Source organism: Triturus cristatus, chromosome 12 (genome assembly GCF_964204655.1).
Source record: "Triturus cristatus chromosome 12, aTriCri1.1, whole genome shotgun sequence".
Classification (NCBI taxonomy): Eukaryota; Metazoa; Chordata; class Amphibia; order Caudata; family Salamandridae; genus Triturus; species Triturus cristatus.
The window spans coordinates 613,139,143-613,166,303 of record NC_140595.1 but is presented as its reverse complement, the minus strand read 5'-3'; the positions used below and the strand labels follow the sequence as shown (position 1 = coordinate 613,166,303).

The 27,161-nt window shown below is 46.7% G+C and overlaps 1 protein-coding gene across 1 annotated transcript in view; it reads right to left on the bottom strand.

The window, feature by feature from the left end:
- VPS9D1 (VPS9 domain containing 1) overlaps nt 1–27,161 on the bottom strand; it is a 436,405-nt gene that overhangs the window by 330,939 nt on the left and 78,305 nt on the right. The window contains exon 7 of the mRNA XM_085640133.1: nt 12,019–12,071. Coding sequence (XP_085496259.1) covers nt 12,019–12,071 — 53 coding nt within the window. The remainder of the gene's footprint in view (nt 1–12,018; nt 12,072–27,161) is intronic.

Below are 27,161 nucleotides of genomic sequence, written 5' to 3'. Positions count from 1 at the left end.
ACACCTATGCACCCGGCTTCCCTGGGTGAGGTAACTCAAGTACTCCGGTGCTCCCGTGGGTGCTGGCCCTAGAACCCCCTAAGTCTAAAGGGGTTTGCTCAAAGTCCTCTCCTAAGTGTCCTTAATATCTAAAAATCCAACCGCGACTTTCCCATAGAATAGTACGGGGCTCGCGCCTGTGTTCTCACACTGCACGCATCCCCCGTGAGTCTTCTGTGCCACTACCTTGGGTGGTTCCTTGGGGTCCCAGCGATTCTACGTGCTCTAGGCACTGTGTCTAGTCAAGTCGTGGTTCTTATACCACTTTCTTAATATATAGTTTGGTCCGGCCCTAGGGCCCATTGTATATTGTGCTATTTACTGTTGTTTTAGAACTGTATTATTGTGTATCTTGGACTCTAAACTCATAAAGAGATTAGTAGTGAGTGTTTAAAAACAGCACGACCTCAACATAATCTCCTACGCCGACGACACTCAACTGATCCTCTCACTCACCAAGGACCCCATCACCGCCAAATCCAACCTTCACGAAGGAATGAAGGCCATCGCCGACTGGATGAAGATCAGCTGACTGAAGCTGAACACGGACAAGACGAAGGTCCTCATCCTCGGCTCCAACCCTTCAGCCTTGGACGACTCCTAATGGCCGACGGCACTGGGGGCAGCCCCGACACCCACCGACCACGCACGCAACCTGGGAATCATCCTCGACTCAACGCTCTCAATGACCAAGCAAATCAACGCCGTCTCCTCCTCCTGCTTCAACACCCTCAGCATGCTCTGCCAAGTATACAGGCGGATCCCAACAGACACAAGAAGAACAGTCACCCAGGCCATCATCAGCAGCAGACTCGACTACGGAAACGCCCTCTACGCGGGAGCCCCGACCAAGCTCATCAAACGACTGCAACACATCCAAAACGCCTCTGCACGACTGATCTTCGACGTGCCACAGCCACATCACTCCCCACCTGAGAAACCTGCACTGACTCCCCGTCAACAAGAGGATATCCTTCAAGCTCCACTCCGCCGACCTCGCACTCGCCACCGTCCCTCGCATCTGGAGACCAACCACCGGCGGAAGATCCTTCTCCCATCTCGCCGCCAAGACCTGGAACACCCTCCCACTGAGCCTATGACAGACCCAAGGCCTGCTGACCTTCAGGAGGCTACTCAAGACCTGGCTGTTTGACCAGTAGCGCCCCCCTCCCAGCGCCTTGAGACCCTTGTGGGTATGTAGTGTGCTCTACAAATGATTGATTGAGAAATAAATACATATATTTTATATATACCATGTGTGGTTCTCCTTTCATTTAGTGATTCAAGATGTTATAATCTGGTAAACCAAGCTGCTTTACACTCCTTCAAGACTTAGCCTGAAGGCTGCTCTCCATAGCTACCACTAGGATAGCTTTCAATAAAGGTGGTCTTTGAACCTATCATCAATAAGGGTTGTTTGGACTGGTACAAGGTGCTCACTATAACAGCATATACCAGGCCAACTTCTCACAGGTACCACTCGATGATTTCATGGTAGCTGTTGTCCTTAGTTTGCTCAGGACAGCTGTTGCAATACTTTATGCTTTCAGGGGAAGGCCTTCTTTTAAGTGTGCCAAACCTAAATTTGAAAAACAAAGTTTTTGCTAACATATGTTTAATTTCATCCACGTAAACTTCAAGTTTAGCTGTGTGCTCCCTTGACAAAAATGCATACGTTGATGATGCTTTGTGCTTCTCGTATACATTTTCTTTTACTTTGGCTTACTTGTTGGCAGCAAATATATCGAGACTGGACCATAACTTAGGTAAACCTATTTCGACCGTCAAATCCCAGACATGCTTTAACTACGCAAGTGACCTACCTCTAGTGTGCCCTAATACTTCACCCAGACATTCTCTATAATAGTGACTTCGTTCTGGTGGATATCAAGCCTGCGTCTATCAGTATCAGGATAGTAGTTGTGCTTGAAAGCAAACTTAAGAGCTCTTCTAAGAAAATATTCTCAAATACAAATATCTGTAAAGTGTTTTTATATACTCTGATTTCAGAATGATGTAGTGACACATTTTGGCAATGGGCTCTGTATGCTTATACGGAAAGGGAAACCTCATCCCGCTGTGATCTCTTATCCCTCACTGCAGGCCTTCCATGCTCGTGGATGTAACACACTGTGCTTTCCTGGTACAATGTTCTCTCCAAGGCACATACTTGCTCCTGGTGTTTCACAAGTACACTGCTGTCCCTGTACTGTAGGGATAGTAGTATACTATCCCTATATTGCAGGTTGTCATGCCCGCTGCTGCAACCCTTTTGTGACTCTTTTTTAACTTTTGCTTTAATTTTCTCTCTTTAGTTCCCGTATAGTCCACAGTCTATCGTCTAACCCTGCGCATTAAATCTGTTCATTGCACCTACGTACCCTGTTATGTATTTGTCATTGTTTTCTTTTGTTCCCTTTTCTTTTGTTCCGTTTGCCAAACCCAATAAAAACCAATGAAATTAAATAATGAATTGCATGGTTACACCCGAGAGCTGGGCAGAAAGATTTCTTTATCTTACAATTTTCTTCTTCCATTTTAAGTCTGACAAAAATGTGACTCTGGTAATTCAGAATCTTAGACTCTCTCAAGGGACGATTCATTTAGTCTAAAATTGTTCCTGAGGGGTATCAGGTTTTTTTTAAAGTATTGATGGCTAGACCCTTGAGTCTACAGAAAACCCCAAGTTTATCTAAGAGATTCTGCAGGTCCTGGGGTGGCTCTGAGTCCAACTGATGCCATCCGTAAAAACGTAGCATGGAGATTCTTAAAACACCTGGGACCAGGGTAACACATACTTCATAGCTCAGAAACATCAACCAGGTTTAATGCTCAATTAATGATTTGGTGTCTTTTTCATACAATCTGGATAAAACTGGTGGGCGATTTACCTTTCAGCCTTTGGAATTTTCTGAAACTGGCCTGGTAATCCTTTTCCTTGGCCAGCACGAGGCGATGCATATATCTGATGCACTTTTTATCTCTGGAGTGGTGTGCTACCTGACTGTTTTTAGATAAACTCATGCATTCACCTATCAAACTGATGGCGCCTTGCAACATCTGTTATGAAATGGCAACCTTCTCGGTGGCCACAAGTTCAGCCAGGTACGTGAGTGTGATGCAAGTCTTTTGCTGTTCAGAGCTCTTCACAATATTGCAAAAGGACTCACCTTACCCTAATTCCGAAAATACCACATGGGTCCCATATGAATGAAGCAATCCTTCAGGCATGAAGGCTGCAAACTCATTGCTATAATTCTAACATTGTACACTTCTGCATCTTTGATTTTAACAGCATTGTAGGACTGCAACCAAGGCCAACCGTTGAAATACTGGATTACTTTGGGTTCTTTTGAGGCTGTGTGTTTGTTGTAACCAGAGTCTTTCTGTCATTAGTGTGAGAGACTTTGAGGATTAAGGTTTTGGGGTGCTTTTTCATTCTATGTAAATTGAAGTGTGGAAATTCTACTCTGGTCATCAATGTGAATTTCTTTGTAGAGTATTTACTACAGGATTAATTTCTTTGGAATATCTATAATTGATTACACCCACCTCCTTGATATCTCAGCCATGTCCCCAATTGTTATGGAGGATCTATGATTGATCACACTCAACTCTTTGATATCCCAGCCACATCCCCTTCAAAACTATTACAAGTTGTCAGCTCTCCATGCACAGCTGAAGTTTTTTTTTTGCCTGTAACGACAGTTAATCAGTCATGGTATATTTAATATATACACATGCCTAAATCACTCCCTATTGCCTGGCCGGTAATCCTCTTTACTAGATGCTAAACACTAGTGATGAAAAACACGAATTTAATGCTGCTGTATAGACAGTCTACCCACCCCACTACAGATCTATAGTTGCATATAAGTAACATTTTCTTCTCCAGCACTATGCATTATTTACCATTAGAGAGCAGTTAATAGTAATACTAACCCTGGGCGTAGTTCGCGAAGTAGCACTTCGCGAAGCTACGCAAAGTGCAGTTCGCACTACGCGAGCTACGCCTAGCACTTCGCGAACTGCGTAGTACCTTGTTCGCACTGTGCCAGATGTAGTTTTTAATGATTGCACAGTGCGGACAAGCAACCGGCACTGTGCAATCATTGAAAATGGCATCTTGCACAGTGCGAGCTGTAGTTTTCTGCTGCTCAAGTAGATTTTTACTCGAGCGGCAGCTTTCTCAACGCGAACTGGCAGTTTCTCATCGCGAGCGGTCGCGAGCATACGCGACCACTCGCAATGAGAAACCTGACCTCCTCGCGTTGGGAATCTCGCCGGGAGGTTTATTTTCCATGCTCGCGATCGCCAACTTGATGTTGCTGATCGCGAACAAGGAAACAGTCTCGCCGGGATGTCATTTTGCTTGCTCGCGGTCGCCAACTTGACGTTGAGGACCGCGAGCAAGCAAAAAAAGACCGCAGCACTACGCTACGCGTGTTCGCACTGTGCTACGTGCAATTCGCGTAGTGCGAGGTAGCGCGAACTTCGCAAACTACGCGAGCGTAGCGTAGTGCTTTGCCCAGGCTTAAGTAATACCAGAGGGCAGGAAATGAAGCTCACATAATTTTAAAACATTTTGTTCCAGATGTCTAAACCAATGTTGCCTTGCTGGATGATGGTGCATGATTCTTGTTTCAACTTTTGTGATCCCAAAAACCAGAATGGGATTGGGTGCAAAGGTGTACGCTATATTCCTTTACCTTGCAATTGAGAGCACCCACCTCCCCCCCAAGTATCTCATACAACTGTTTGCTTGTTAAGAATTGGCATTTTGCATTGTGGGGAGTGGCAAAGAGGTCCTACGGCAAAGTGCCCCAACGCTGAAAGACTAGCATACTGTCAATTTAGGCTCCCCTTAGTGACAGGTATTCATTTTGGCTTAAAGCATACACTCAATTGATGATGCCATGAATGTGCTGTTGTGAAGCAGATGTTATCGTTCAGCTCTCAGTGTTGCAACATCTTTGCTAACTTGGACACAATTGAAGATTTTGTCCCTCATTTGCAGAGTGTAGAAGAGAAAGATAATGTGTACTGTAGTTGCCTTAGATGTGCATTCTAGATATGGGGGTGGATGGCTGTGAGAAAAGGGGAGCTTATTTCAGTTCAAGGTTAGCCTCACGTCTTGCATACTTTATAATGTTGTGGCAATACCTATGCTTGAGTGGCATAGCATAGAGGATTTTCGCAGCCTGTTGTCCAGATATGGATAAATGATTACTCATGTGGGATGTCAGTAAGCTGCTATCAGAACAACATATTTGATAAGGGCCTGCGAGGTTAAAATTTACACCCCCAAATATCAGAAGTCTTGACACTGTGACCTGCCGAAATAGAAAAAAAAGGGCACTGTTCCCACTTCCAAAGTCATTGCCACAGCAGATCTTTGTTGCAGTTAAAGTCTTTGGGTAAGTCTAAAATGAAACATACGAAATACAAGCCCATTGGGCTTAGTAGCGCATTACAAATTAGATTTCATTCATTCATTCAATTGGCCCATTTCTGCCACTCTCAAACACCAGAGAAGGCACAAGAGCATCAATGTGACACCCGGCTTCGGTATCGGTGCCCCCTCCCAATTTCTGGTGCCATCAGCAATGCTGCAGTAAGTACAGGCCTGTAGGGAAGTCATGCTGAGCATCTTCGACACTCTACAGGTTTCCTAGGGTGTGCCTTCAGGCCCAAAAGATCTTAGAGGTCTCTGGTTGGGCTTCCGCCAGGGGGTGCGTTCCCAGCACCACCTGTGCCCCTTGAACCTGCGTTGGGTTCCGCTGACTCGAATCATGGCTCTCCTGCCAGAGTAAATTGTAAAGGTGCACAGATCGGTTTCATCCCTTGATGTGTTTGGAAATAAGCTGTCAGTAATAAACCCTGAATTAAAAACAACTGAATGTATGCTTGTACATTGCAAGAGTGTTCAGTCGTTTTCATCAATAACATAAAGGCACATTGCATGAAATGGTTCACAACAAAACCCGTAGACATTTTAAATATACAAGTGGAGTATATTTCACAATATAGGAAAAAAGCATTAGGTTTTCCAAATGCATTAAAAAAATCATAGTAAGTGCCCTGATACAAAGGAAACAGCGAGTCTTCGCTGCAGTGAAGTAAATGTTAAGTGTACAAAAATGGCTCGCTATTTCTGCAAAGAATATCCAAGACTGACGACATGCCAGAGGGAATCATGAATTCTCTGTCACTTATGCTTTACTGCATTTCTCAAATATAAGTGCAAATTGCTCCCCCCCCCCCCCCCCCCCCCCCCAATGGAAAGAATTAAAAAGGATGTAATGTAAGTAACCTCCTTCATCAGGGGCCTCATGAGTTGTCACATAGATTAGCTTCTAGACATGTCTAGAAATGGGACTCGTTGTCCAGTTGAGGTCCCTTCAGTAGGTCTGCCCGAGCCCAGGAGCAAGTTATGTGGTCTCAGCGGAAGTTAGTTTACAGAGTAATTTGTAATGCTTAGCCCCTCCCTTTCCATCAAGGCTGCCCAAACAGTCAGGCTCTGGGTGTCTCTTGTTAGCAAGCAAATGGGGTTGATACTCCCAGAAAGTCAATGAGCACAGCCCCCATGGAGCCTCTGGCAGTGCTTCATTTGTTGAAAAATAAAATAAAGCACAGGGCGCCCAAATGTGTCTTAGGGACCCACCAGGATTGCAAAATACCTGTGCTGCATAGTCTCAATTTCAGCTGATGTCTTTTTCTTTCATTGCGGTGCACTTCCGGACTTTGTGTCCCTCTTGCAGGTATTTTCAGCCCTGGATTGTCCCGCTGTCACTGATTTACTCTCTTTCTCCCTTTATTGCTCATGCTCTGGGTAGAGGTCCGATGAAGAAACATCACAGTCTCCAAAAGTGAGCGCCGATGCCCACTGCCTGCAATCACAGGCACAAATTAAGCATTGGTGCTGGTCTATGCTCAGTTTGTCCCTGGTGGTGCTCCTGCTAAAACTTTCTGTGATTAGCTATTTAAACATCAACACCCGAAATGTAAAGGGGAGAAAATGACCCTACAAGTGGCAATGGTTTACTGTCCACCTGCATGTTTTATAATAAATTTGTGGGTAACAAGGGATTTCAATCATATTTAAGTCAGGTGACCAGACCCTCGCATAGATTTGTCCTTACTGGGTTGAGGCTCGGGCTAGTACATCATTTGGTGGCCTTCCCATCTCCTAAAAAACACCCGGTTGGCCCTTGTCCATGTGACGGTCAAGCTAAACAATGCCCTTTGCACTTTCTTTTGCTATGTAACCTTTATAGGAATTTCCGCATTGTTTATTTAAAACCGATCCTTGTAAAATATGGAGTCTGTACTGTTAACGATGCTATGAAATTGCTTTTTAATATGCATATAAAAGCAAAAGATAAATCCAGGACTAAATTAGCCCGCGCGCAATATAAACAACAGATTGATAGGGCCAAGAAGTCCTGGGAAGATGATAAGTGGGAGGAGCTGAGGTTATCACTGCAGCACTAGGATTTTAGGTCTTTTTGGGCCATTGTTAGTAATGGAAAGAAAGATTCTGATACCATCACTGGCTCCAATATAGCTCCTGCAGTATGGGAAGGGCACTTTGGGGGTCTATATTCTATAGTAAATTCCAATTCATCCTCCTTAAGTGATTCTTCTTCTAACACAACTTTTTGTGCTGAACCTACTCCACGAATTACGATCCAGGAGGTCGAAAATGCCATTTTCACGCTCATTCCTAATAAAGCGCCGGGTCTGGACAAAATTCCAGGTGACCTTTTTAGGTCTGAACCCGCGATATGGGCGCCTTACCTATGTGTTCTTTTTAATTCCATTTTATTTGGGGCAGAACCACCGTTAACATGGCGAGGGGCCGAGATAGTGCCTATCCACAAAAAAGGTTGCCCTTTACAGCCTTCGAATTATCGCCCGATAAGTCTAATTGATACGACCCAAAAATTATTCGGGCGCATAATTCTGAATAGATTACAGGCTTGGGAAGAAGAAAATAACATCCTAAGCACTTTGCAGGCTGGTTTCAGGAAGGGCACCTCAACTCTGGACCAGATCTTTCGTCTCCAGGTCTTATTCTGGAAGTCTGTGAATGTAGAGGGTGGCAGCCTCTACCTCATCTTTGTCGATCTAAGATCTGCATTTGATCTGGTCCCGAGAGAAAAGCTTTGGGCTGCGCTCCAGATGTTAAATGTTCCCTCATATCTTCTAGAGGTCCTGAAAAATCTACATATGGCCAACTTTGCCCAGGTTAGATGCGGAAAGTATGGCAAACTTTCTGAACGCTTTCCAGTTAGCCGAGGAGTACGACAAGGATGTGTGCTAGCGCCCACATTGTTCTGCCTTTACATCAACGGGCTCATAAACCATCTTCTAGCTCTAAAAGACACTGATGTTCCCAGGCTTGCCTCTGGCAAGGTACCAGCGCTAATGTTTGCTGACGACACTTTGTTGTTGTCACGCACTCCCATGGGAATTCAGCGTATTTTAGATGGCTTTGTAGACTTCTGCAGTGACCGGGGCCTCGAGATCAATCTTGCCAAAACCAAATTTATGATCCTTAACCCTCCTAAACGTACTCGCCCCAACCCAGTCCTGAACGCCATCCCTCTGGAACGGGTGAAAACGTTTACCTATTTAGGGATCACACTGCAAGAAGACCTGGGCTGGGGAGGTCAGGTTATTAACTCTACCCTCAAGCTGACCCAAACTACAGGGGGCATGGTCAGATTATTCAAAGGTTCGGCTTTCAAACCAGCTTTACCAGTAGTAGAAATTTTTAAAACACAGGCCAGACCGGTTTCAACTTATGGAGCGGAACTATGGGGTCATTCTAAAATAGGTAGTCTATCGAGGGTAGAAAATTCCTTTATAAGGAAATTGTTAAGCTTACCCTCTAGCACACCGCTAGTCCCCATTAGATTTGATTTGGGACTGCTTCCAATCGAAGAAGTGGTGGCAGCCCGGCCCGTGCAATACTGGAAGAGACTTTGGTCCAACCCGGACCTGGAAATTTATAGAGATGACTTTCTGGAGCTTTGGCCCGTAATAAAACATATGAATATCCCTTGGTTAATCTATGTTAGGGATTTTTGCCGCAAGATTGGTCGCCAGGAACTCTGGGATACTCCAGGAATCTCTTGCCCAGTTGTTTCTAAAACCAATCTTGCTGAGGAAATCAGGCATTTTAATCTACTCCGCTTACATATGAACCCAAATCTAGGTAGGCTGACTGAGCAGTTTCTTTTGGTTAAACCAAATTATGAAAGGGAGTCATTTTTGGATGTGATTTTTCCCCCTGTTGCTAGGAAGTTATACGTCCAATTTAGAATAGGTACCCTACCACTCAGGTCTTTTACTTCTAGATGGGACATCAACAAAAGTATTTTATGCCCTGCATGTGGTTATAAACAGGAGGACGAAAACCATGTGTTTTTCTTTTGCCCAACATATCGTGCACATAGAAATCGCTGGGTAAAATTAATTTGTAAGAATCTTGGTTTTAGAGATTGTGCTAACGCCCTGCGAGTTTTAAAATACGACACCCATCCCCCAATTGTCTTTGCTGTCTCACGTTTCTTAAATGCTGTATGGTTGCAGCGTAGGAAATTTGCCACCAATTGTTAATCACTTGGATATTTCAATTTAATTGGTTCCTGTATTTTGCTTTGGTGGCTGAAATGTGTTCTGCTTGGACAAAAAATTGTTGTTATGTATTGTTGCTTTTATGGCCTTTGTGGTCGAAATAAAGTTTAAGAATGAAATATGCATAATTCGGATGTTTGCTTTTTTACTGCTACCTTTTTATACAAATCAATTCATGTTAGGAAAAGTATGATGTTTTAAAATCTAGTGTGTCAACTGAATTAATTATCCCTGCACTTTTGCTTGCTTATGTATGCATGTTATTTTGTGCTTTTATGGTCATTCTTGATATGTACCAAATAAAGCTTTATGAATGAATGAATGAATGAATGAATGACCCAACAATTACATGATGGCGACCTATAAAACCAGAATGGACAAGTCAAAGGCCCTCAAGCAAACGACGTTTTGTGCAGATCTCCGGGCTCTGGTTTACAGAACGCCTTTGAATATGTTCAACAAGCGGTGAGCGGCCTGCCTGCAAAGACGGGGTCACAGCTTCTGTTCAAGTGGGTCTGGCCAAGATAGAACTTGGTGCTGCCACTGCTTGACCTCTCGGTAGCTGTCATACCGAGGAACTTATGAACTGGGCTTTACCAGCGAGTTCCATGTCATTGATCGATGCTGTCTGGGCCCGTTATGGAGCGCCCCTTTGCTTCAAGGTCATTCTGTCACCCCTCAACAACAGTAACCGGCCACTCAAAACGTGTCGTTCATTCATGTATGTGTTTCTGTCAGTGACGCCGCCATCTGACTGTACTTGCCTGGCTGCGTCTATCGATGCCCAGAAGCGACAAGCCTACGTTTCTGCTCCTGTGCCAAGCCTACGTTTCTGCTCCTGTGCCAAGCCTACGTTTCTGCTCCTGTGCCAAGTTTCTCGAGGATCTCCCCCCCCCCCCACCCCTTGAAATCAGAGTTGATTGAATCAAGCCATTGCCACCTCGATGGCAAACTAAAGAACACACACACACAAGAATTACTCATGCCCTCTAAATCCTCTGCTGCAGCCCTGCACTTGTAGCAATGCCCCCCCCCCCCCCCCCCTGGTCTCGCCCCTCCCTTCACACCCCCCACGTCCCTTTGCTTCGCGCTCAGCGGGAGCCTTACCCATCAGCTTGGAGCGCTCTTTAATACATGTTTGGGTGCGTGATTCCCATGAATCCCTAGCGCGGGAATAAACCAAAGCACAGCGCCAACGATTGTCTGGTGTTTTAAGTAGACGCGTGGGTGACTGCGACCCTTCCCCCTGAAAACGTGGGGCTAAACCCGATGAATTCCCAGACATGCCAACTGTTTGCAGGCAGCCGTGCGTGCTGGGATTCCGTACCAGTATCCTTGTGGAATAAAAGGAGGTCTTGGAGTCTATACTGCGGCTTTATGCCGCATATATGATAACGGTAAGCAAAGAGAGGGCCGGCGCTGCGGGGGCTTCTGAGGTTTTTCTATCCGGTTAATCAGAAACTGCAAAGGCGTTCTACTTAATTGAAGGGCTACTGGTGGGGTGCCAACAGCAGCTTCATCGGGGGGGTTAAGGGGGGAGGATGTGACTTAACGGCTAGAGTGGCCGACTTTGAAGCTGAGGAACCAGGCTCGAGTCTCGGCAGGGACGCTCAACATCCTCTGGTTCTGGGCAAATCGCTTAATTCCCCCCTGCCTAAAATTAATGTGTCCGTCTGAAATTAATGTGTCCGTCTGAAATTAATGTGTCCGTCTGTAATGCACCCGGTGCTCATGTAAAGCGCCATGATACCTTCAGGTCGAGTTCGTGCTATATAAAAATACAATAATAATTGAGCTATCAGGCTCGCGGATCACTGTTGTGGAAGATGAGAAGAGAGTAAAAGTCCACAGAAGAGCTGTCCATCGCCATGCTCGCGCCAGAAGACATATGCTATACATATAGCTCCCTTTTATTTAAACCAGCTCTTGACCTCCCACCCATCCCCAAACAACCACTTTTATGATTTTAATTAATCGAATAAAGTGGTTTTTGAACTATTTAAACCACAACATTAGCACAAAGGCACTATACGTTAGCTCTCAAGCAGGGGCCTCTGTGGTCAGGAAACGTTTGTACTGCGCCAAAGTCGTCCTGCTTCTGAAGTTTATCTCCCTCTCATCAGGCCAACATCATATAACATTTAGTGAAAACCGGAAGCGGCGTACGTCCGGCGAACCTCTAGCATCATTTCTTATCGTAAACTTGCCAGCCATCTCTTGGGAAGCATTCCACCCCCTTCCTGTGGCACTGCGTCACGCAGTAATGACGCGCCGGTACGGTAGCCCTAAAGCGTCACACATCCCCGTGGTTAAAGTATAATCCATGCGTATTACCTGCTCGCTTCCTCCTGCAGCCGGAGCCGGCGTTCCTCCATCTTCCTCTGCAGCTGGGAGCGTCTGAGTTAAGGTTTCACTGGCGGCCCACAGAGGTGTCCGTGGGTTCAAGTTACAGTCACCTGCTGAGAGGGCTTAATTACATCAACGACCCCTCCCTCTACCTGCGGCGACCCCACCCCCCACCACAGGGCTGCATTCCTACCATCCTCCCAAAATCTGAGCGTCCCTTCACAAATACTGCACATTCCGAGCACATCTCGCTGCACCGGAGACACGGGGAGAGGAGAGCGAGCCTGAGAAAACATTTGAGGAGCCGAGCCTGGAGACTGGCTTGGCTCTAAGAGCCAAAGCACGAGCCGAGGCGGCAAAAATCATCAGATACATTTCTCAGCGTGCTCTGGTTCCACCGTATGTCCTATCTGCCTTATCTTTCTTGCTCTTTTCTTCTCTTGCCATCTTTCTCTTCCTATGTTTCTCCCTCTCTTTACTCACTCTTCTCCATCTCCAGTATTCCTATGTGCTCATGTTTTTCTCCCCCCTTTCTGTCTCTCGCAAGCTTACTTTCGATCGTGCTCCCGTGTCCCGCTCTCTCTTATTCTTTCTTTTTGTCCCTCTCGCTTTGTTTCTTCTTCCGCCTGCCACTCCTCTCTCACCCCGGCTATCAGCCTCCTGTGCTCAATAACCGGGTGCGCAAGGTCACCGGTTTGAATCAGAGAAATAACTGGGCCTGCTGGGCGCCTGCTGCTGTGCCTGTCTGAAGGTGCGTGGCCCGAATCTCCGCACACCCAGCCTTTCCTTTATGTGACGCTAGGGACAAGTAATGGAGCCAAGGGGTCTCTGGTCATACACCAACGATACCCAACTACAGAAGGGAATGTTGGGGGGCTGGACAGTCCGACCAGCTCGCTGGAAGTTTCACGGTGCGTTCTCGAGGCACCACGTGTATTTCACTCGTGCCCAAGGTCAGAGTAATACTACTGTCTTCCAAAAGGAACGAGCTTCTGTCCCGATCCAATCATCTAATCATAATATTCTATCCGGACTGTCTCGCATAGGGGTCGCAGACGCTATTTGAAGCCCTGCTTGTTTGCATAGCACCTTCGCTGCTCTTATTCTGTCTCGCAGCGCTGAGCAGACAGATAAGGGGGGCGGAAAGAAGGCCGCCAGAGGTACAGAGAAAAGAAGGGATAGAAGGTACAGCGACGAGGGAGGAAGGGGCACTGTTCTATCTATCTGTCTATCTATCTGTCTATCTATCTGTCTATCTATCTGTCTATCTATCTATCTGTCTATCTATACACACAAAGACACACGTGGTTGTTGCTTCTATAGTGCCTAAGGCCACTTCAAAGTGCTATAGGAGAATAGAGGGGATAGAATACGCATGGGCACTGAGAGCAGGAGTGGCAATGGAGGATAGAACCAGGAGTGAACATGAAGGTATGGATTACTTTAGCAATGATACAATTAACTAAGACATTTGAACGAGTAATATTTTTAAGAAAAAATGAGATTCCGAAAAAGGAAAACTTGTGAAGGATGCCTAGCATCCCACATCGCATTCGTTTTTTGGCCAAAGTTCATTCGGTGGTGCAGATGGTGCCAAAGTCCAGTTTCCTTTTCTTTTCCCTTCCCCCACCCTCCCAGTCCAGAAGTGTGTGGGTGGGTGGGGGGGGTCATCTTTCCTTCCTTCCTCCCCACCTTGTAGGCCCGACTGGGACAGAAATCAAGCCCGGGCACCAAAATAAAGGTGCCCCCGTTAGCTGATCGGATGGCTGAAATGGGCCTATGTTTGCGAATCGGGGCAGTTATGACCTTTTAAAGACACGTCGTATACTTGTTTTTACGACGCATGGAAGGCTGCATTGATTTGTGGTTGCTGGAGCAAATATCGTGGGAATATTAGAGAAATCAACAGTGGAAACCGGCCCAGCAGAACATAAAACCGGCCCAGTCAGCCCCCTCCCCCCCCAAAAAAAAAACACCCAACGCACTGACCTGTTAGACCTGGCAATCGGGCACTGCCTGATGACCCTATTGGCCAGTCCGACCCTGCTCTCCTCCCCTGGCCACTCTCACATCATCGCATCAGAGGTCAGGGCAGCGCCAAGAGGTTTGATGTTTATTATGTGAGTGCAGAAAGCAGCCCCTCGCGCCGGCCAGTCCCTCCTCTCAGGGCTCAGGTGGAATGCAACACTGGGGGAAGAGGTCTGAAGGAGGGGGGTCTGAAGGAGGCGTGGCTCAAACACGGAGACTGACATTTTGTGATCTCAGAAGTGTATTGTTTGAATTGTAATTATATCTAATAGTGCCCCTCGACCGGTATTTTGTACAAGATCAACTAAAATATGTGAACTATAAACTGGATCTAAATCGCTGACATGCATTCCCTTGACGTTTTTACACTATTGTTCAGAAATCTGCCAGTGTTTTTTGCCAGTAAAGTTAATTACATGAAATAGGGACCGATGGGACCCGTTTCAATGTCGGTTTTTACTTACTGGGCCTGAGGCCCGGAAGGACCCGGTTACTTCGTCTGCTTCCTCTGCTACTCACAGGTGAAAGAGGTCATAGTGCACGAAAGGGGCACGAAAGGGGCGCAAAAGGTAGACGGAGGCTCGGTTTGTTTTAGACTCGAGGCTCCAAGGGGACGAGGTCCGAGCCACAGCTTCTGGCTCGAGCCTTCAGTGGCTCGCCCACCTCTATGTGGGGCGTGGCTGTAACCCCCCTAGGGACGGCTCCAAGCGAGAATAGTTAACCAATCTATCCAAACACCCATAATAATTCGAACAAGCATTGGCATAGCCAGTAGGTCTCACCTTTAGGACTTTCTAAGTGTTTAGTCACGCAGTACATTTTTTGCCAGCTTTCCCGTTCTGGCTATCAAATCAAACACTGACCTGATAAAAAGTCAATCTACGGAACCTATGTACAAGAGCGACAGATGAATGAATGGAATGGGGTGCTCTACTGACTCTTGAGGGCATTTGCGGACACTCTCCTGCTGTTTTCCCGGTCCTGGTATCGCTGTTGGTCTCCCTCCGCCGCCGCAGCTCCTCACTACCGCAGCGCGGCCGCAGCGAGGGGGGGGACCACAAGTCCCGGGAGCCTTTGCGGCAGGAAGCCGTCACCGCCCATTTTGCGCCAGGAGGCGCTTAACCCCTTCAGTGCCCCGCCCTTTCCCCGCCCTGTGCCGGGCGTTGCATTAGCAGGCGGGGTTCATGACGAGATAGTCTCGTCCTGGGCACAGCGCAACCGTGCTCCATGACGAGACTATCTCGTCATGGGCACTGAAGAGGTTAAATTGGAGGAGAGCCCCCGCGTCGCGGGTACACGCGCATGCTGCACCGGGCTAAGCCCGGGCAAAGGGCGGGCCGTCTGTGGCCGTCAGGGGCCAAAGGAGGCCGGGCTGGGCCACCCCTCTTAGGCAGCTCACCGGAATCACCGAAAGGGGGCTACGCTTTAGGAAAGAAAGAGCCCAAGCTGTATCGGATTGAGTCTTGGATGATCGTAGACTGACCTGAAGCTTCTAAAAGGCATTGTTCTTTGCCCAACCGGTGCGACCCTTATTATATTCGGCACCATACTGCTTGTAATTATAATTACTAAGCTTCTACAACACAGGTGGGGCAAAAGCGGGGCTGCACACGGTTGTGCTGCTCTCAGTACCGTTCACCGAATATGGCTAAGTCTAAAAACACCCCGACCAAGGTGGGGGGTGGAGCAAAGGGTACTCTGGATGCTTTTATCACAAGAGCGGAGTCCCTGTTAATACACGAGATACAGCGGATTGAGAAGAGACTGTCATTAGACACCCTTATAGCGCAGAAACGATCATCGATGGGCAAAATAGCAAAGTGCTCCACGCCTCGAGCAGAAACCCCATCTGACCAGGGCAACCCAGCGCATACTATACTCTCCCGCTTCACCAAAGCACAAGTTCATGTTAACACTCTAGCACATGGGGTCACTGAGTTAGCTAATGCAAACGGGTTGGTCGGCACCGACCAAAATCCTGACCAGCAATTTTTAAGCAGAGAGGAAGGGCATGCGGTTATTATGCCCGGAATTGTGGAGATGGGTGGATTGGGTGATGGGATCGCCCCTACAATAGAAGAGAGCGAATCAGACCCCTCACGGGGGATGGGTAGGGAAGTGGTCACACGCTCTAAAAAGTCCCTACTCGTTTCAATCACCCCCCCCCCCCACAGCCGTACCACTAGAAGTTAATAGGGTCATTGGGAATTCAGTTAAAAGTGGGTTGCAGACAACAAGACCCGCAACTAAACCCAAACGGAGAGGGGCTGATAAAACTAATAAAGTAGTAGGGGAGGGAGTCGAGAGCACAGCATGCCAAAACTGCCTAAGCTTTAGTGGGGCGGATTGGTCCAAGGGAATCGTCAAGGCGCTAGAGGTAAAGCTGGAACTGCTCCTAACCAAATATTTGGGGCCGGTAATGGAAGAAATTAACAGACTTGAAGGGAAAATAAGCAGGTTATTAGAACAGGATAGGGGGCAGTTATCCGTGACCATACCACGGGTGGTGGAGGAGGGGACAGGGCCCGCACAATGCCCAGAATCAGCATGTGCCAATAAGGGGACAGAGGAAGGAAACTCTAGGGGCACTAACCCCACAGACACGAAAGTGACAGTTAAAGAGGGACCAAGGGGCACCATCAGGAGGCCAAGTAGTAAGGGTCCAAGCACTACTTCCGCCCCCGCTGTTCTCATGGCACATATTGAAGGAAGAAGGGAGCTCGCTAATGCTCCTATCAGAAATTCTGCTGATCACGTACGTAGCACCCAGGGCCTGCAGATGCTGGATTTACCACCAGCATCTTGTCCCTATACGGTAGTTTTAGTAGGGGTCCCAGCACTCAGTCAGGACAGAGAAGAAACAACAAGATCTCTGATTAATAAGGCCACACACTGGATGCATAATAACACGAGTGTGAGTACATTCCATCATAGACACATTCTCATGGCAAGGAGGGTGGCATGGATTGGAGACAGCAAGAAGAAGTTTGCAGGAGATTGCGTAATCGTTAACCTCAGGCACCCAGAGCTGGTAAGAGATTTGCTTGCCTCCCATTACTGGGGCCTAGAAAGCGCGACTTGTATAAAAATGCTGCCCTTGATCTTTTTCTATAGGGACAAAGCGAAAGAGGTAGGCTCTGATGACCACAGGCGGCTGGCGAACACCCAAGGCTGGGAGGATAGGCCCGGACCAGCAACCAACAGATTCGTTCCGCTCTCCAGCGCATCCATATTGGATTAACTGGACTGACTGGGCATGGGAGGGAGATTGGAGAACGCTACAACACATGAGAGCTGCTCCAAGACTGACGACAATGGCACGCCAGGAGTAATAGATTTTAGTAACGCAACCCACACGGTAGCCCAGCGGGAGAAGTGGGGGGAAGGTATGGAAATAGCTGTAAGCAGGTTACAGACGTCATCATCACCAGGGAAGGACAGCACAGAGAGAAGTGCGGATGACCCAGCAACTAATGAAATTAGGGAGGTCTCTTGGAATATTGCAGGGATCTCAGCCAAAATACAAAACAAGGAATGGCTAGATTTCATCAGACAACACCATATTATCTGTCTCCAGAAAACCTGGGAAACTAACATTAGTGCCCCACATCTAGAGGGTTACAGAATGTTTTTTGCCCCGGCTAGCAAGACAACCATGGGCCGCGCTAAGGGCGGCCTAATAACCTATGTGGCCCTGACAATTCAAGGGACCTGGGAGGATTTGGGATGGGGCTTGGACTGCATCCAGGGAATTAGGTATCGTAAGAAGGGCCTAAAACTCATTTTTATAAATTTTTATAATGCGGGTCAATTCATGCAAAGGTTGTGCGAGCTAGATGATAGATTGGCTAGCATACAAGATGCAGGGGAAACAAGTTCCCAGCTGATATTAATGGGTGATTTTAATTGCCATCAGTGCGCTTACTTGAAATGGGGCAGGGGAAAATGGGCTTCATGTCCATCTACCAAGGATTGGCACCTAGAGCATTCCAGAGAGGGTAGGGAACTAAGTAAGATTCTGGGCACATATGACCTAACACATACGATGGACCTGATCCGAAGCGGGAAGCATAATACAATCAACCCATCTTTTAAGGGTAGGGGAAGAGACACGATCATTGACTTTATTTTTGTCACAAACATGCTTAAATGTAGGGTCACAAATTTTAGCATAGATGTCAGTGCTTTCAGTGACCATAACCCACTGGTATTGTCCTTGAGGGACACCAACCTATCTACACAGCCTGGCAATAGGATCACCAGTGGCGTACTCAAAGCTACAGATCAGGGCAGGAGAATAAGATGGATTAACATAGACGGGGAAGCGTTTTATAGAACGCTTCTCGCTAACTCTGAAAGCCAGACCTGGAAGTGTTTAGATCCAACAGTGGAGGGGAGAGAACTGATTAGCGCATATGAGGGTACTGCGCAACATATTGATAGACTATTGAGGGGCAAAAAGAAGAGGCAGGCTCCCCTATACCCCAGATGGTTTGACCATGATTGCTGGAGGGCACAGAGGGATTTGAAGCAAGCACTCAAAATGGTCCCTAAGGATAGGAGTAAGGTTGCTGACTGTAGGGCTCAATATAAAATGGCTACAAAATAGTGAAAAACCACCTTACAGAATCAGGCATGGGAGACATTGAGAGAGGCTGCAGAGCGTAGGGACACAAATAGCTTTTGGAGGGTAATTAATGACCCTTGTTTTCAGGCACCGAATAATCCGAAGGTGGTTTGTCATATCCTGCCTGAATCCTGGGTGTCTCACTTTAAAAGCCTGTACAATCACGGTGGCTCGGTTGACCCACCAACCCCAGATGCAGGAATTCTACTCAGCACGTGGACGTGCTTCTCGGTGGGCGAGATCAAGGCAGGAATAGACGGGCTGACAAGAAACAAGGCCCCAGGCCCCGATGGGATTTCACCAGACCTATTTAAAAGCCAGGTAGACCTATGGGCCCCCATACTCACAAGAGTCCTCAACACAGCAGTGGAAGCAGGAATGCCCAGGTCATGGTCCACGGCTATCATTGTGCCATTGTTTAAAAAGGGAAATAGGAGTGACCCGCAATGTTACCGCCCGATATCATTAATAGACGCGACAGTGAAAGTCCTAGGGAGGGCCATCCTTAACCGTCTGATGGACTGGGCTGATGAAAACGAAATTATTACAGATACCCAGTACGGGTTCCGAAATGGCCGCTCCACAACGGATCAGTGCCTTAATCTCTACCATCTGGTGGCCAAGTACACCATGGCAAGTGAGGGGACGGTGTACTTGGCCTTCATGGACCTGACAGCAGCATTCGACCGGGTCAATTGAAGGAAATTGTGGGACACCTTAGGGCTCCTGGGTGTTGACTCAGGTCTGATAAACATCTTAAGAATGCTACACCAGAACACAACAGCACAGGTTAGATTTAGCGAAGAGGGGAATCTAACTGATCATTTTCCGTGCTCCATGGGGGTGACGCAAGGATGCATCCTGGCGCCTTTTCTATTCACGCTATACATAAATGGTTTAGACAAGGCGCTCGGAGACTTGGGGGTAGACTGTCCACGCATTAGGAGGAGAAGTATACCAGTCCTCCTATATGCGGACGACGCGGTCCTCTTGTCCCGTACAGCAAGGGGCCTACAGTCTCTCATTGAGGGTTTCGTTAGTTTTATGGCGGATTTAGATTTATCACCCAATCTCACCAAAGCATACGTTATGGAAACAGGGAAAAGACCAACAAAGAACTTTATCTTTACAATTGGGGCTCACAAACTAGAAAAAGTAAAGTTTTTTTAATTATGTAGGGATTTTATTTGATAAGCAGCTTAATTTTAAAACTCTGATCTTTGACAAATGCAGCCAACAAATCAGTTTGGTGGGTTCAATCATGAACTTTGCAAAAAGATTAGGTCGCTGGTCACCAAATGAAATTTTGCACTTGTACAGCTCGGTATGTTGCGCTAAGACCCTGTATGGGAGTGAGGTATGGGGCTTCAGAGATACGTCACTGATTCAAACTGAGGAAAATAAGTTCCTCAGAAGGGTCCTGCAAGTACCCCAAAGTACGCCTTCCCACACTGTTCACGAGGAGCTAGGCCTCACCTATATCAGCGAAAGGTCAAGCCTTAAACCTATTACATGCTGGATAAAAATATGGATTAACCCGGAGGCAACTCTATGCAGACAAATACTGGAGGACTGCATCGCCCGGGATAAAGGTCATCGGATACCCTGGCTCAAATATGTAAGGGATACTCTGAAAAGGTTGAGCTATGCCAACTATTTTGATGAGCCCACCACACTCACTACCAGAGACAAGGGCACTATAAAGACTGAATTCCTACGGCGTTTAGCATGCGAAAGGGAGGACAGAGAACTGATGAAAGTCTCAGTGAGAGCCCACCTGCTAACAAAATCAATGCCGGGAATGGAATTTTATCTGTCTAATATATACAACAAACATGACAGATTCTTAATGACCAGATTTAGATTGAATCTTTAGCATCACATTTTATCAGTTCCTGCAGGGTTCACAGCAGACATTGACACAAAGGGCCCTTGCGGCTGCGATCAGAGGTCTCCGCAAGATACTCTCCATTTTGTTTTACTTTGTCCCTTTTATGCGTACCCAAGGTCTATGTTTTAAAAAACTATTTTAAGACGAACTAAATTTAGCCAGGCTAAGGTGGCACTTTTGTCCCTGAAACTTTCCTCAGACCCATTTACGCTGTTCAGCACCGTGAATTTTTTAAGACTAGCTGTAAAACTAAGGAACACTGGAAGTGAGGAGTAGCCACCCACGATTTTATGGGGTACAGATGTGTATGTTGCTTCAATATAGCCTAGGTTTCTCGTTTTTATTAGCTAATTTTATGATGAACGTTTCTTACTTCTTAATATGTCCCGGTAGCGGTCTTAATGTACACTTTCTGCTTCCTTTTTAATACTGCACCATCCATGGATCCGTTTAACATTGTTTAATAGTCAGACTAATAATAATAGGGAGTCTTATGTTGTTTACATTGGGCCGGGCTATGATAAAATATCCCGCCTCAACTCGCCATATCCCTGCACTTTACCATAATATGCTGTTATATCCAGAGTCCCACTTCCTTAGTGGCCCTACCGAAGTCACACGCCCATGACGATTTAGTGACGCTGTTTTGCATAATTGTAGAAGCCGCGAAGTATTTATTGTTTTTAATTATGTGTATATTGATCTAAACATGCAATGTTTTTTATTCTTTGTCATGCTCTTTTATGGATATTTTTATATCTGAATAAAGATTAATTCATAATAATAATAATAATAATAATAATAGAATGGAATAGTGAAATGAATGAATTAATAAACCTGTATTACTTAACTTTGCAAACTGCATCACCCCCAGAGCCCTACATTCTTTGAAAGAGAGAAATGAATGAATTATGTATTGTGTAACTCTGCCAACTGACTCACCTACAGGCATGCGCTCCATGAAAGAGTGAAATGATGAATGAATGGATGAATGAACTTGTATTGTGTAATGACAATCTGAATCGCGTGGAGGTGAACGTTCTTTGAAAGAGTAATATGAATGAATAAACCTGGATTGTGTAACTTTGCCCACTGAATTAATCGCGTCGAGGCATGCATTTTCTTAAAGAACTGGGAGCACAGGCTGCTCTCACAGGATACGTATTGAGTATTCTCTCCAGAGAAGAATCTTTGGGAGACGGCGCGCAATGAGCACAGCCGGATAGCGCGCATTTTTTGACGTGCAGAGTGAACACATTTGAACCATCTGCATTTTAGAAATAAGACAGCCTGGCTCACAAAGGTGTATTTGGGTAGCGCGTGACCCACAGAGCCAAGAGGAGCTCGCAGGCAGCTTTGTCAAATGGTTTGAATAGATTTGCTGCGTCATTCGCGGTCTGTCTCCATCTGGTGCGGTGCATCCAGGCCCTGCTCTGGAGTGCTGGGGGCGGACACGGATGGATTTCAGAGTGCAGTGCATCAGTGCAGCCCTGGGCAGTCAGAGCTGGACAGCTTCAGGTGTTCACCCTACTGTGCCAAGTGCGCCTGTGCTCCAGGCAATGATTATCCCCAACGCATCAGCTTTTAATTCTCACATTGATGGACACTGCAAGAATGGAGCTTCCGGTTCATGAACGCCTGCCCTGCAGGTGCTTGTGACTGGCTCCAGAGCCCAGGGCTGCGTGTAAACTCCTGCTGCATATGAAGCACGTCCTTAAAGGTGATTCTTGTTCAACTCACCACTGCAGGTTGGTGCTTTCTTTGAAGGATCCCACCAGAAGCTAACCTTAAGGGGTGTGTGTGTGTGTGTGGGGGGGGGGGGGAGGGGGGTGGAGGGTGGTGGCTTCCTTCAGGCCCATGGTTTATCACATAGCTTGATTCCTCGTGTTGGTTCATCACCCTCTTGGCTCTGTGATGCGCTCTTTAAAGTCTAGACAATTGACACATTTAGGGTGTTCAACGTCTCAACACTTTCTTTGCCATTGCATTATTGCTGGCTCGGAAATGCTTTATCATTCAAAGGAGTACTGACGTTGACCCATCCTGCTCATTTGCATGTCTGTCACCAAGTTCCTGGCAAACCCAAAACATCCAGCATAACAGGCAGAACTGAGGAAGAGGTGATCGTTTAGTTCGGATGCCCATTAAGAGAAAAGTTATTCCTTTTAATAATGGTCGCTACACCTCCTGTGACTCATGCAACCCGAATCTGTTATGGAGTCACAAGTTAAGCACACTATTGCCATCTAGTGGTTGGGTCAGGAATAGCAAGTTGTTTTTTTTAGTAAAATGAAGATATGTGGATTTATTATGAGACACTCCCATGATGTGGCCCCCGCATTCTTTAATTATGCCTCATTTTTTAACAGCACAGCTCTGGTTTGCGGGCATCTTTTGGTACTGTACATTCAAGTACCTTAAATTTACAGTTTTTCAGGAACCTGCTCGACATCATGTGGTAAGCCGAGACCGCCGAAGCTGCAGCCCTATAGGTCCTATGACCATAGCTTAGGCGCTTTAATTTGTGTGAGACGGTGAAACAGTGGGAAGTCCAGAGGCAAGGCTTTGGCACGAGTCGCGTCAGGCAAAAAAAAAAACGAAACTGGCTCTGGAGGCAGCGCTGTGCACCCATGAGTAGCAAGGAAACGGCGTAAAGGCACAAGCAGCCACAAAAGTGAACGCGACCGCCATCTGTTTCCAATTAACGCGACCAAGTACCAGGCAAATGTAAACAAGCGCAGGAGCGGGAGTGGAGAAGTGTGGCTCAATGATTAGAGCGGCAGACCCTGATGCAGAGGTCTAGCCCGGGACCAGGGTTCAATTCCCCGCCTCGGCGTGTCTTGGGCTCAAAAAATTCCACGGACCTGATAATTCTCGCCTCGGTGCCTATTCCAATCATGGAGTCCCACTCTGCAACTCTGGGCAATAGCTTACTTAATCTCCACAACGGCCCCCACAACGCTAAGAATGCCTGGTCTCCACCTTGGGGGTGCCCAGGAGTGGACGCCTCACAGGGAAAGCCAGGATGGGTTCCACAGCGGTATTCGTACAAGCGCCTTGAGACCCTTGCGGGTGAGTAGTGCGCTATACAAGTATCAAATTTACATTTATAATTGGAAACAGTTGGCGCAGCTGCTCGCTCCCGCATGGTGGATGCTGTACATGCAAGAGTACTCATTGGAAACAGAGCAGTACATGCACGAGTTTTCCAAAAAGTACAGACCAATTCCAAGAGGTCATCTCCTAAGCAGCGCTTGCTCCCTGCCAAGGCTCGACCTAAAAACGAGACCTGTTCCTCCCCACGAGGCATAAACGTGATAAACTATAATGCTGTTGGATTTAAAAAACGCTTTATACACCTCTCGAGGCATCGAAGCACATTAAGCCCCAAACAAAAGAAAGAGCAGAGCCTTCTTTTTAAACGACCCAATACTCCACCTTGAAGCATTTTATTGGAAAGCATACTGCTAGTACTACTTTTTCACTCCCTACAAATCTGTACAAGCAACCAACCAGCAACCAACGGGGCAGTGGAGGAAGGGAAGGTCTTGAAACATGCCGAGGTTATGTCCTAAACGACGGCTCTTCAAAAATGCCGGGAAAACTACATGCACGCTTTTTCATGGTGGTGTGAGGTAAAAGGTCAAATCTGTGGTAGTGGAGTAAGAAGTATACGGAAAGTAAGGTGAAAATGGCGTATATTAATGTTGCTCAGTAATACAAAACTGAGCTAGACTACAACAGCTATATCCACTTAATGTCAATATTCCTAGGACTTTTAAAGGTAAACCAGTTTTGGTGTGGTGCAGCGGCCATGGCAGCTGACTTCAAAGCACAGGGTTCACGGTTTGATCCCCGGCTCCGGCGGCAGCTCAGCACCATGTGACTCTGGGCAATAGCTCACTTAATTTAGCGCCTTGAGACCCGTAAGGGTGAGTAGTTTGCGCTTTACAAATACGGATTTAAAAAAAAAAAAATGTATGTACTCTATTTCTCCTCTAGCAAATGTCTCGTAATTCCAGTCTGTGCATTACGTTATTTGTCCCCTACATATACAACAGCTTCTCTGAGCTCTTATGCAAAAGCACACATCAAACATGGAAGTGTCTCCTGACACTTGCACAGAAGGTGTGTCTAACTCAAGGTAAACGTGCTCATTTTATTCACCTCGGAAAGATGAAGGTTTAATCTCCTCTGGGAAGACTCAAATGCATGTTCCGGAGATAACAAATATATCTCTGCAGCCAGCACGGTCTGCTGGGCAACCTTAATAACAGCTTGAGAGGTACAGTTTCCTTCCTGTCTGTGCACATTGAGGGTAGACAAGCAGGCGATCTGACCCGTTTTATGGGTTGGGCATATTGCTGGGTTGAGTCGCTAATCAACAAGCACTGGCAAAGCCAAATCATCTGGCTTTCATGCACAATAGCATGCAAACAAGGGAATTCACAAATGCTGTTACGGTGGCGGGTATAGCACTGGTGGCAATAAAATTGCTTTCTGTATTATATGCATATAAAGAAATAAACATATGAATGTGTGAGGAGTTAGCGTATTTTCTTTTGTACAAGCACTACAATGCAAACCTCCATTGGAGGTGAAATGCAGGGCCGTTTCTACCATTAGGCAAGACTAGGCGGCTGCCTAGGGCGGCAAAACGGGGAAGGCGCTAAAAAACATGAGTTTGGGAATATCTAATGCATCAATTCTTCTAGCCTGGATGACAGGGGTAGAAAGTGATTGTAGTAAAAGGGAGGGGGCTGCATTTTTCAATCCTTGCCCAGGGCGGCAAAACACCTAGAAACGGCCCTGGTGAAATGATACACCAAACAGCCAATAGCATGATGTGAGAAGTTGCACTCCTTGCGTTGAGCCAAAGCCCACCCTTGAAAAACAATACGTCATGCAGACAACCGTGCTGTTAAGCCAGCCCTAAAAAGCGTGCCCACAGCATAGGCAGGTCCCCCCTTTCCTCCGTGCTGCACGGGTAAACGCTGTGAACAGGGAGAACCCCTGCTTCAGCCGCTCCTTGCTGCTAGCTGTGTGCGCGCGGGAAGCATACAGCTTCCAACCAGGCTCGTGCCCCGCTCTGGCCTTCTTGCTCTCGCACCAGCCCTTGAGCCCTACTATACTATCCCATGGTTCCAGGGACGCGGCTCCGCATTTGGGGCTCCAGGGACGCGGCTCATTTGGGGTTCCAGGGATGCGGCTCATTTGGGGCTCCAGGGACGCGGCTCCGCATTTGGGGCTCCAGGGGTCTAGCCTGTGCTGGCCGTGGCACTGAAGCTGGATACTTGGTAGCGGCGTGGATCCGGGGGAGGAGACTCCTGTGTGGCAAGGCACTTCCTGGTACTGCTCGACAGCACAGCTGTGTCGAGTCAAGTAAGTCCCACCACGTCACAGCAGAACGCTGCCTAGAGGGAGTCCACAAGGAGACCCCCACACGTTTCCAAGAGTGAGGTTTAAGATTACCCCTTAAATGGACCTGGACTTGACTCTTAATTGGACTGAATGAAGAATTGCTCAAATCTGTGTCGGTGTATGTAAGGCGGGTTTACTTAATTAAATATTCATGCTACAAAACGGAAACTTCCCAGCACTTCTTCGTCACTAAAGGCTTGGGCTAGCATTCCCAAGTCAATTCTTTACCTAAAAGGTCAACACAGCTAAGACCAAGCAATATTCAAGGAAGATTTAGTGCAGCTAATAATCAGGTAAAGCACTTAGAAAAGCAACTAGCAAAATTAGGACAACCAACCTGAGGGCAGAAAACTGGAGGATGACAGGAGACTGGCAAATACCAGCTCCAAAGTAGATTAGTAAGAAAGGGTACGATATCTTCCACCATGACTAAATCTTGCCCACTGAAGGGGCTCCATTCTCCCCATTCCACCAACGAGGTAGATGTGACACACATGAAACAGCACAAAAAAGAACAAAAATGGGGTATACAAAAATAGACAATTATTTTAAAATGGAGTCTATACAGAAGCAAAACCCACACTTGGAGCAACCCTAAACCGGCCTGACCACTGGAAAGCAGAAATATAATGACACTATCACATCTATTATACATGTGGGTGATATGAGAGACAGCGAATGAATATAGAAGACCGAAGCACCAGCAAGAATACATCAACTTACTTATTTGCACAATTTCACAAGCAACCGGAGACAGTACTAGACTGTGGCTATTACCGTAAAAGGTAGAATAAATTCCAGACACAGCCTAACTTTATAGTTAGAAGCTTTCTGACAGAAGATGAAAGCCGACCCATGTCAATCAACATAACACCAACACTCTGATGACCCCAGTATCTCTAACTAAAGGAAAAATTGCCACCTCAGATGACTCCATTTTGTGTGAGTTTACGGACATACGGATGTTAATGCAACGTGATCTAAAACACACCCCTCTCGAAGCAGCCTGTAATTCCACCTCCACAGTCCATATTAACATTGGAACCCTGGACGCCATGGCTGGAGCATTAATTTGCCAGTCAAACAAACTGGAAGTTCAACTTCAAATTGTGCAGAAAATGGCAATACACTCCAACACTAACTGCAGACTGCAGAGGTTAAATC